Source organism: Thalassophryne amazonica, chromosome 18 (assembly GCF_902500255.1).
Source record: "Thalassophryne amazonica chromosome 18, fThaAma1.1, whole genome shotgun sequence".
In the NCBI taxonomy this organism is placed as follows: domain Eukaryota; kingdom Metazoa; phylum Chordata; class Actinopteri; order Batrachoidiformes; family Batrachoididae; genus Thalassophryne; species Thalassophryne amazonica.
This window is the reverse complement of record NC_047120.1, coordinates 50,661,698-50,673,395: the sequence shown is the minus strand read 5'-3', so window position 1 is coordinate 50,673,395 and position 11,698 is coordinate 50,661,698. Positions and strand designations below refer to the sequence as shown.

The 11,698-nt window shown below is 37.5% G+C and overlaps 1 protein-coding gene across 1 annotated transcript; it reads left to right on the top strand.

The window, feature by feature from the left end:
* The first annotated feature begins 1,385 nt into the window (after positions 1 to 1,385).
* Positions 1,386 to 11,142, top strand: LOC117530703 (upstream-binding factor 1-like protein 1). Its single transcript, XM_034193587.1, has 8 exons — positions 1,386 to 2,971; positions 5,890 to 6,071; positions 7,204 to 7,281; positions 9,219 to 9,374; positions 9,462 to 9,526; positions 9,640 to 9,717; positions 9,890 to 9,956; positions 11,023 to 11,142. The coding sequence occupies exons 1-7, from the start codon at positions 2,959 to 2,961 to the stop codon at positions 9,915 to 9,917; spliced, it is 600 nt and encodes a 199-aa protein (XP_034049478.1). The 5' UTR covers positions 1,386 to 2,958; the 3' UTR covers positions 9,918 to 9,956; positions 11,023 to 11,142.
* The last annotated feature ends 556 nt before the right edge of the window (positions 11,143 to 11,698 follow it).

Here is an 11,698-nt window from a genome sequence, read left to right as displayed (position 1 = left end):
AATATGGTGGCCAGGTAGGGGTCAATGAAGAATTAGACAGGGGTCAAAATTTAAAAATGCTCCAATCATATTGAAAAGTACAACACATTATTTGTCTGATCATAAATATTCCAAAAAGGTATAGTTTGGACTATCTATGATTGAATGTTATGGAGTTATGAGGTAAAAACAGCAAAAATGGTGACAAAGGTCAGTTTCAGTTTGTACAGGGGTCAAAAGTTAAAGCTGCTCCAATTTTTGTAAAATGTGATGCAAATTATTGGTTGAGTTAATAAGGGTTTAAAAAGGAATAGTTTGCACCATGTGTCATGCTTAGTTGTCACGTTACAGGGTAACATACGTCATATGCCATAGAATCCAATGCACGTTAACATTGTTTGACATTTACTCTGCAAACCAAGCATTCAACACAGTCAAAACTATTCCATTTATTAATCCTATTAGTTCAGTCAATATTTTGCACCACTTTCTACCAAAATTGGAGCAACTTTTGACTCCTGTGCAAACTGAAACTGGCCTTTCTTACCATTCTTGCTGTTTTTACCCCATAACTACATAACATTCAGTCATAGATAGTCCAAACTACACCTTTTTGGAATCTTTGTGATCAGACACATAATTTGGTATAGCTTTCAATATGACTGGAGCATTTTAAAATTTTAACCCCTGTGTCATTCTTCATTGACCCCTACCTGGCCGTCATATTGGATTTTCACGTGGCCAGCACTTTTTTCTCAAACACTGATTTATGAAGGACCTTCATGTCAAATCTGATGCTTGTATCGCCATGTGAAGGATTGTTTCAGTTATCTGCTGCACTATTAGATGGAAATCCTGCCCATAATTGAATTGTGTTCAACTAATGAGTCATCTATTTGAGTGATACACCCGGGCCATACTAAAATACAAAATGGGTGAAATGGGGAGTGATAATCACAAAATAGGGGTAAAATGTAACGAAATGGAGCAGAGTGAACCAGACTGACTCCAAATAATTACTTTTATTTAATTGTTTAGCTTTTGTTTTTTTGTGAGATGCACTCAGTACACGTAGTAGTGGCAGGTGCGCCATCTGTCGTTCGAGAGATGAAACTTCAGTCAATGGGTCAGTCTGCTCCATTTCCAAGTTTTACCCCCATTTCATCCCCTTTAGCTAAAAAAAAAAAAACTTAATAAATGTACTTAATTGAATCATATTTGGAGTCAGTCTGCTCCATTTTGCTACGTTTTACCCCCGTTTCATTATTATCAATCCCCATTTCGCTTAAAAATATTTAAATAAAATGAATTAATTGAATCATATTGAATCATATTTGGAACCAGTCTGGGTCAGTCTGCTCCATTTCATTACTTTTTACCCCCATTTCGAGATTATTAGGCTCCATTTCACCCCATTTCGCTCCATTTTGTATTTTAGTATAGCCGGATACACCCAAAAAACTGACTCATTTGAATGGATTTCCATCTAAAAAAATATATGTAGTCCCAACTAAATTAAGTTACATTATCTTGTGCATTATTTGAGTTAGTGCTACATATATTTATTAGATAGAAGTCCTGCACATAATTGAGTTGAGTTCTTGAGACATTTTTCGAGTGTACCCGCAACAACAAATCAATGTGTTTTTATACACTCAAAAAACTGATTCATTGGAAGAACTCAATTCAATTATGAGCAGCATTTCCATGTAATAAATATATGTAGTCTCAATTAAATTAAATTATCTTGCATGGATGTGCATTATTTGAGTTGGGCCTACATATATTTATTAGATGGAAATCCTGCTCATACTTGAAATGAGTTCATCCAGTGAGTCCTTTCTTAGGCTTAAAATAAGTCCTTTAACCACATGGCAGTGTGTACTCATGGAGGCCGCCATGTTGCACTGCCATGTTGCTACAGTAAACCAAAAGTGACATATTTGCCCTGCCTTTTGCATTTTGCAAAATGGTGTGAAGATGTTAACGTGCTAATGCATGCTAGATTTAAGAAACCTCATTTTTTGTGCAATGGAGGCTCATACATATTTATTTTCACAAAAGAACGCAAGCGAGCATGAATACAAAGAAGAGTAAAGTGAGGGGAAACAATTGTGACTGACAGCATAATGCAATCTACAGTCCCACCACTAGATGACACTAAATACCACACACTGTACCTTTAAGAAGGACTATGAATTCTGTCTCTAAACGTGAGAGTAAAGTGTGCATACTTGAGCAAAAATGAGCAAAAGGACAACACCCCTGAGTGTTAGTAGAGGAAAATAAATGTTCTAGTACAGGAAAATAAATGTTCTATTTTTATGTTCTGCTGCTGATTTATTGCGATCTCTCTGCACGTAATAAAAGAAGCTTTCAGAAAGAATAAGTTATTTAACTTCACCTCAAGCTCATCGACACTCTGCTGATTAGATTTATATTTGTACATAACCGCATTTCTCAATAATGTTAGCTTGTTAAGAAGTTTCTTACACATATAGATGCAGATGACGCAAAATTGTAATTTGTGTAGACTTAAACTGTGCTGAAACAGATTATGAAGACGCAGTACGTGTCCGTCCTCTGTATGGGAAAATTTAGATATAGAAATTCCGACAAACCTGCATGTGGAGACGTTTGTATTTTTGTGATCCTCCAGGCCAACAGGGGGCAGAATGGACTCGTCAACGGCACATATTGAAGAAGACGAAGAAAACATTCTGTTAGCCTTCTTTATCGACGTGCTTTGCAGCTGATAAACTTCTCTTCTGGAGTTTTTTTTTTTTAACTTTTCGTTTCGGAAATTAAAAGTTAGCACTATTCATTGTTATATCGCTACTTTTAGGTGGCTTTAAAAAATATTGTGTACATTTACGTTGTTTATGCTGTGTTGGCATACAAGCTAGTTAACGACGTGAAAACGTGTGTAAAGTTTGTTGCTGCTAGTGACAAAAAAACCCAAAACAAAAACAAGACCAGATGGAGACCAAACGTGGTACGTATGTATACGGAATAAGTCTATTTTTGTCCATTTGCAATTCATTTTAATAGTAACTTTGCGACTTGCCCAGGCACGTTCTGTAAATTAGACCTTCTGTTTGCACGTGGCTTGTGATTGATTGGTTTATTTGTTTAATATGGGCAGTAAAATGACATACGAATAATACATAAAATCTGCTGAGGCTAACATAAAAAAGCTTCAAAAATGGTAACCAGACAATTCATAGACACAGACTCCAAAATGGGGTGTTTATTTACACTCTGGTCTTCAAAGGAATTGATTGTAAACAGTCATACAACTAAGTGCATCAAAAAACTGATTAATATTTCACTTTTAGAGCAAAAACTAAAAAAAAAAAATAGACAAAAGAAATTAGACAAAATATAAAGGTTGTACATGTGTGCAAGATGAAAATAATAAAATATCCTAAAAAGAAATAGTAAATATAAATAGCAAAACTACTAACAATAGAAAAATCTATTATCCCTGTCCGCATGTTGAAATTAGCCTACATCAATTTTTGGTTTATTTAGCGAATTTCATTGATGGCGGTACACCTGGTGCAAGAACTGCCACATCTGCTCGGTGGTGAGTATGCTTTGGCCGAAGATGGCTGTAGTTTACCAAGCCGGCCCGATAAGGCCAAGAATCTGAAGCCATGATATGGGTTGAGTGTTCCCCCAAGTGACCATAAGCGATATGTGCAACTTGTTTTGCTGATGGCCACAAGTTTCAGGAAAGAAGAACCAGGGCTGTGAATCCTTGAGAAGGAAATGAATCGAGTGCCATAAACCTATGTTAATTCATATTACAAGGGGAAGTTTCATTTCCCTACTTCAAAATTTTACTGTATTTTGTTCTCTGTTTCTAAGAAGAAAATAAAGTCCACCCTCCCTCATCACTTTTTTTGTTTCCGATGTCATGGATGATAAACTAATTTTTTTTTATGGAGCCTAAAAGCCTTATTTAAACACAGTATTTGTAGATTAAACACTACCAGAATCTAAAAAATAAATAAATAAATATCTTTGTTAGTATTAACAATTCTAGTTAATAAAACAGTGTAGGTTTGAATCAAATTTGATGTTGACAACAGCAGACTTTCACAATTTGGTAGCTGTTTGATTAAAAGAAGATTAATCAAAATGCACCTTTGAGAACATCTTTATTATGATAGCTAAATGGCCTCTGTGTGTCTGCGTGCATGTGTGGCTTCAGTCACGGAGAAACTGGACAGCTGACATTTGCCTTTTGGTATGCCTATGTATTTTGGATCAAGGATGAATGCTGCCAAAAACGAAACGTTGGTGGGACTAATATTTTTGGAGAAGCTACAGATATTGGCTAACAACACTGAACAATGGATATTAATGACTACATTCTGGAGGCCATTCCAGCAGTAATCATATTAACTAGTTTTAATATAAGAACAGTGAAAGTTGAGTTTATTTATTTATTTATTCCTTTGTGCTTATCCCCCACCCTCCCGGCTGGACAGCGTCCTGAACAATGGCCTATACTGCCTACAGGCTGGACTGGCCCCACTTTATACCACGTATTCTCATAATATCTTGATAAATAAATCCATACATGTTCAACAAGCTGCAGTCACATGCATATTTATGTACAGATTTATGTTCCGTATGTACAGTTCAAAGTCTGTCAGTAATTTCCAGGTCATAACTTCCCTTTTCTTAGTAAAGAACAACTTGTGTCTTAACAAGTAAAAATTTGTGCTTACATTGCGTAATGTAAAGTTATATTTATTACATTTTGTAATTTTATTACTGTATATATTATTAAGCTGTTGTATGACCCTGAGCTTTCATTCAGTAAGATGGGTATAGAAAACAACATACAAAGAAGCTGGAAAATTCAAACACTTGTCATTCGAGCACACATACTTGAAATAAAGTATTATATGTACTTTTTGGTCTAGTTTCACACCTTCCTTTTCTTCTTTTGGCTGCTCCCATTAGGGGTCACCACAGCAGATCAGTTGTTTCCATTTCACCCTGTCCTCTGCATCTTCCTTTGTCATATCAACTACCTGCATGTCTTCCCTCAGCACATCCATAAACCTCCTCTTTGGCCTCCCTCTTCTCCTGCCTGGTGGCTCCATCCTCAGCATCATTCTCCCTATATACCCTGGATCTTCCTCTGTGCATGTCCACACCATCTCAATCTCGTCTCTCTGACTTTGTCTCCAAACTGTCCCACCTGAGCTGGCCCTCTGATATGCTCATTCCTAATCTTGTCCATCCTTGTCACTCCCAAAGAGAATCGCACATCTTCAGCTCTGCCTCCTGTTTTTTTAGTTCATGCTGTCCTCTCTAAGCTGTACAACACAGTTGGTCTCACTACTGTCTTGTAGACTTTCCCCTTCACTCTTGCAGATATTCTTTGGTCACAAATCACTCCTGCCACCTTTCTCCACCCACTCCACCCTGCCTGCACTCTCTTCTGCACCTCTCTACAACACTCCATTAGTTTGGACAGTTGACCCAATTATTTAAACTCCTCTACCATCACCACCTCTATTCCTTGTAACTGCACTATTCAACTGAGCTCCCTCAAGCACACACATGTACTCAGTCTTGTTCCTATTGACTTTCATTCCCCTTCTCTCCAGAGCACATCTCTACATCTCCAGGCTGGACTCAACCTGTTCTCCACTCTCACTACAGATCACCATGTAATCTGCAAACATCATAGTCAATATAGTCTAGTTTCACACCAATATATTATTTTCTATATACTCCTTGAATGTTCATATTTTCACAGGTTGGTGGGGTGAGGTTACCACAAAAAGCATGCCAGTTTTGGTTTCTGAATCATCGTTATCGATTTTTCAGAGTTTAGCCATCATTCCTGCTGTTTGAACATCACTTCTCTCTTCTTTGCTCTAACTGTAGTGTGGACTAACGAAAACGTGCTGATGATGTTGCATGCCATGAAAGACAACATCCCAGAACGAAATAGAATGAACGCATATTTAAAAACACAAAATAGTCTGGACTGGAATAAAGTGGCATTTAATTCTTTCTCACCTGAAGAATGTCGGCAAAAATGGGAAGGAATGTTGCGGAAGGTGAGCTATAATTTGTAAGTTTTGTTTTTTTGGTTGCGGTACTTTGGTCTTATTAAAAACAGTGACATACAACCCCAAAAAAGTTGGGACAGTATGAAAAATACACATTAACTTTGATTTCATTGCAGACAGTATGAACCAAAGATATTTGATGTTTTGTTGGGTTACCTTAATTTTATTTGCTAAATGGACTTAAATGCAGGAATGGGTGTATGTTAACAAAATGAAATCGACCACACAGAATATGAAATATCTTGGGTTCATAGTATGAATTTGGTTATAGCATTATTTATATTTGATTGCATTTTCCATCCATTTATTTAATTATAAAATTTATGTATTTTTTCCCTCTGATTAGAGTCCTTTCATCTTTTGTGAGCACAGCACACCTGCCTTCTTTTCCTCTTTATAGATAGAATTTGACATTTTAAGAGTAACTTGTGTCTCGTCTGCCTTTTCATTGAAAATGTTTTTAATTGCATAGAGTAGTATTTACTCTCTGACAGAGAAGATGCTTGTCATGACTCATGGGGTACTGCTCAGACATTATCAGCAGGAAAGTTGCTACTGGTCGAGCCAAAACTAGTCTTCCTGCAATCAGCAGCAAACCTTCAAGCATCCTCACCACACTGTTAGCAGATTCTGTTCGAGATGGGTATCTCAAGCAATCGCAGATATTTGATCTGACTGAGACATTTGGAGTAGACTTACATTCGTCTTTTTAGATAAATTTTAATGGTTCAATGTAATTTATCCACTGTGTAGGCTAAGTTAGCGTGGCCACAAATGACTGTAAACCATAGAAGAGACTCAGTGAAGTTAATTCTTTCATAAATTCTCAAGTATGTTTACATTTTGCATTTGTCTCATGGTAGTCAAGCTCATGTATTGTCTCCCTTTGAAACCGGTAGGTTACTCAGCAGTGCACAGTCTTGCAGCAATACCTCACTCCCCTTGTTAAAGCAAGATTTTTTTACTCACAATCTGACCATGATGGCAATGGTTTTCAGTTTAATAATTTCCCACGACAGCAAAAGCTGCTTTTAAAGTTGTCAGACAGCAAATTTTTACGTTTTATTCTATATAGCCTGAGGGCTGAAATGTTTTTATTTAACTTGTCTTTTTTGCTTAGATGCGCAAGGTTCGGACCCTCACAGAACTTATTGATGAAGCAGCCTCTGCCTTTACAGAGCCTTCCAGGAACACAAAGGTAAGCAAAGCAGCATAACTTCACTGACATTACGTTGTTTGTCGTGTCAGTTACTTGTGTAGTTACCATGTATAATTTACCATATTTTCCAGACTGTATGTCGCACCAGAGTATTAGTCACATCCGTCGAAATATGCGTCATGAAGACAGGAATAAAAGATGTTCTGTTAGTCTATAGGTTACATTTACTTTTGAAATGTGGTGTTACTGCTTCTTGCGTATTATTTTGTAATGCAGACCAGCATTAACGAGAAGAAGCTAACAGGCTAGTTAAAGTTATTGTACAAGGCACAGAGAGCTCAAGAATAAACAGCTTCTTGTTGCCACTGAACTGACAAAAACATCAATGCAGTGCTAAGTGTGTGCACATTTATCTAATTAATGTAAGTAAACCTTTATAACTGAGTATATGTTTTTAAACATAGTTAGCCTTTCCTTGTCTAGCTGTCTTCTTTGTTGCTGTCTTTGCTGTCCCACAAAGTGCTGAGATGTATAAAAGTTATTCTTCCTTTATTTAAGAATGTGTGAAGGTGTCTTTTTATTTGAGAGTGTGGTCTTTCAGAACATCTTTTATTAATTTGATCATTCTCTAAGACCCAGTATGTCTTCCCCATTCAGATCTTGTTTTATGTTGTTTGATATCCATCTATGTGGTGCATTGCTACAACCTGTGCACTAGACTGTGGATCAGCCAGTACCTCATTCAGATCAGCATACAGGAGCAGCTTGGCACATTATGTAGATGATGCCATCTTGTGGCCGTACATAATGCAGTATTTTTAGAACATACAAGCCACTGTGAAATACAAAATGCAAGTCCAACCAGTTTTAAGAAACCAATTTGTAATCCAGAAAATAGGATACAATCTTCCACCATGTACATAAACATGATTATTCCTGTTGGCAGTGGTGGGCACAGCTAACCAAAAAGTTTGCTTGATAACAGCTAATCCGCTAACTGAAAAGTTAAATTTATAGCACAAAACTGATAAACCGCGAAAACATTTTGTGGACACTACAGCTAACCGCTAAGAGCGAACTTTTAGTATTGATTCATTACGCTGTTGGCTAAGCCAGTTTCAAGTTTAAGCACCGCAAGTGCTGCCGGGTAAATTCAAAAGCGATCACAAACCGAAAATAAACAACGAGCCAGAGCTTCTGTCTTTATGCACCTGGCCCGCTACTATTTAAAAAAAAAAAAAAAAAAGCATCATTTACTTTCAACATGCATCTACTCAGGTAGTGGGCAGAAGACAGGAAATGCAAAGCACTCTTCACTCATGGTTTCATTTAAAACCAACTACTCAGACAGTTTATTGTTATTAACGGCTGTTTATAAATAAAATCATGAGTGGAAAAAGGCTTTGCGTTTCATGTCTTCTGCCCACTGTCTGAGTCGATGTATGTTGAAAGTAAATTACACCTTTTTTTTTTTCTTCTTTGCAATAACAGCTGGCAGCTGGTCTGCCCCCTTCTGCTGGGAGAGGACTGAGCTTCTCACAGCGGTCTGATTATTGCAAAACACACAACAGGAACTAACATGTAGAATATTAAGTTTTACAGATGTTTTTGACCGTTAAGTTTTACTCACTGTGCCAGCAAAAAAAATGTTAGCTGACTGAAAGTTAGCGGAACTAAATTGAGCAAAAGCTAATTGGTCTGCTGGTGGTTTTTGAAGTTAGTTGAAAAGCTAAGCCGCTAACGAAAAGTTAGCTTCACTTATTGGCGGTTAGCAGATTAGTGGAACTGTGCCCACCACTGCCTGTTGGGATACGCTGCATTTTCAATTACAATACTACGACACTGATGCATTCGGTGTGAAGTGCACACTTGTATCTCGTATAAAAGTTCAGTTATACGGCAGAGTGGAAGGGCATTTGTAAAGACTTCATAATATCTGATTGTGTAAATTTCCAGAATCTTACTTTTGTGTGCAGATTCATCTAGAGAAACCAAAGAAACCTCCTGGTCCATTTGCCATTTATATGAAGGAGAACATGGCAGGTTTTCGCAAGAATCACCCAGATGTAACTGCCAGAGAGCTTTTGAAACTGCTAAACAAAGAATACAAGACCCTACCACTTGAAACGAAGGTAGACACTGTGGTTCTTCTTATTTGGTGTTGTGTGAAGGCTCAGTTCTAAATGATGGCTTGCTTTCTCCTTTTCAATAAATCACAGGCCATATATGTCGGCAAATTCCAGCTTGCAAGTGAAACATACCAGCAAAATGTGGTGGAGTTCAGGTCATAAATGATAAAGCCATTTCACATTAAGAAGACGATAACATGCATCTCGTATACATGTGACCTAGAATGCATGAACATTTAATTTAGTGTCAAACATTTTGCATTTGCAGGAAACAGTATCCAAAAGGCCTGCTGTCCTACAAGTATCTGAAGATGCAGAAGAGGAAGCGCGCTGCTAAAAATGACTCGGCTGTAAGTAAATGTCACATGAGCAACTCCATCATAAATTATTTTGCACTATTTGCACGAACGTAGATTTGTTTTTTCCCTCCGCCAAAATATAGTTCAATATTATGGCACATTTTAGATGATTTAAGGTCAAGTTTAACTGATTAATAATAATAAAATTATAATCTCACTTCTTGCAGACAGACAAGCAGCAATGTGAAGATGGAGGAAGTAGCTGTGTACCCTCCAGGCCTCCCATGTAACCCACATACTCAGTCACCATGCTTGAAATTAAACCTTTGTCCTAAATATTGTGTATGCTCATAAATCTGCACTTCCACGTCTTTCTGTGTCTTGTATTACGTATAGTCATACAGTCATCTATTTAATTTAAATGATTGTTCCCAATGTCGGCCCTCTGGGACTTGTAGCACTGCATATTTTCAACTGTCAACTTGTTAGGAGAGCTCCCCATGACACTTTCACAGAGAAAAGTGTTTTAAGGTGTTTTTCTTGTTGCCTAAGTAATTCTAAACAAGTTTTAGGTTGCATGTTCCCTTTCATCTGTTTGGCAACTACAGTGGTAAAATGGGATCAACTGAGACCAAAATTCCAAAATGTCCTAATCTTTTTGAAAGGCATCTGCTCATACAGAATCCAAGAAGTAGTTTGCCCTATTGTCAGCGTTCAGTTAAGTCACTGTGATGAGAAACGTGGAAAGCCATAAGTGCACTACCACTGGCAGGGATAGTGAGACTAATCTTGGACTCTGTCGGCTGGCCTTAGGAGTCCTCTGCACTATCACGCTTTGTTTTATAACTTTGTACCTGTAAGATTACCCTAAGCAGTGGGTCACCCCTCTGAGTCTGGTCTGCTTGAGGTTGCTTCCTCAAGAACACCCAAGGGAGTTTTTCTTTACCACTGTTGCTTATGCGCTTGCTCAGGGGCGTTGGTATGGTTAGACCATACCCGTGTGAAGCGTCTTGGGGCAGCACTGATGTGATTGAATTGAAAGGCCAGTTTACTTTTAATTAAGATTATCTAATTTGAAGGATTTTGAAGTTAAGTCGCAGGTTTTCTGACATGGACTCAAGTTAGCCAATGCGACTTGTCTGTTTCTGCAAAGTAATTTCCAGCCTACACATGTACAATATTCGTATATTTGTGTTGAAGTGGAGAGACTTTGAATAATCAGTGAAATACTGTGAACTTTACAAATGACATGTCTTAGTTTGACTTGCTTTTGTGATTTGTGTTTTATTGCTTTTTGCTGAACACTGCATTGTTAAGTACATTTCTGTGTTTATGCATGTGTACTTGTTCAGCAGTGGCTATAATCTGTTCTGCAAAGAGCAAGCGCAGACCATGGAAGGTGTCCCCACTTCACAGTATAGATACGTGTGGAGTCAACGTTGGCGAAAGTTGAGTGACTCAGAGAAGGAAAAGTACAGGACACGCTGCCAAAAGGTTTGGACCTGTTTTTCATTTTAAAAAGTCTTGTCAGTATGTTGTTTTTTTTTGCAAATCAACAAGTGATGAGTGAATAAAGATTGTTTTGTTAATCTGAAATGTAAAAAAAAAAAAACTTTCTTTTAGATGAAGGCGATATATGCAGACAAACTTCATAGATACCTAAGTGTAAGTCATTACAAGACTACAACTACATGCAGTGTGGAACTGATCGTAACAGTGTGTGATGGTTGTGTTTATGTTCCTCAGAGTTTGGATGAAAAGGAACAGGAAGAGGATCTAAATGAGCTTGGCATCAAAAGATCTCAACTAAGTAAGGTGAGAGTATGAAAACTTTAGTAATCACAGTTTTGAAAATGATTGCTCATACTTAAAAGTTCTTGAAATGTCACAACTTCTAGAACCACTTCACATAAAAAACTGCATCTGTCACCCTTGATACTGAATATTACCAACACTCAAAGGCTGATTTTTGGGGTTGAAGGGTATTTAATATGGGTGCACGTGTCTCCCTTATAAAGAGATATGATA

Excerpts from the sequence above, each read along its gene's own strand:
- LOC117530703 (XM_034193587.1), top strand. Across the intron at positions 9,375-9,461 it reads CCCTACCACTTGAAACGAAG|GCCATATATGTCGGCAAATT; the intron begins GTAGACACTGTG and ends AATAAATCACAG. Across the intron at positions 9,718-9,889 it reads CGCGCTGCTAAAAATGACTC|TCTTGCAGACAGACAAGCAG; the intron begins GGCTGTAAGTAA and ends TATAATCTCACT.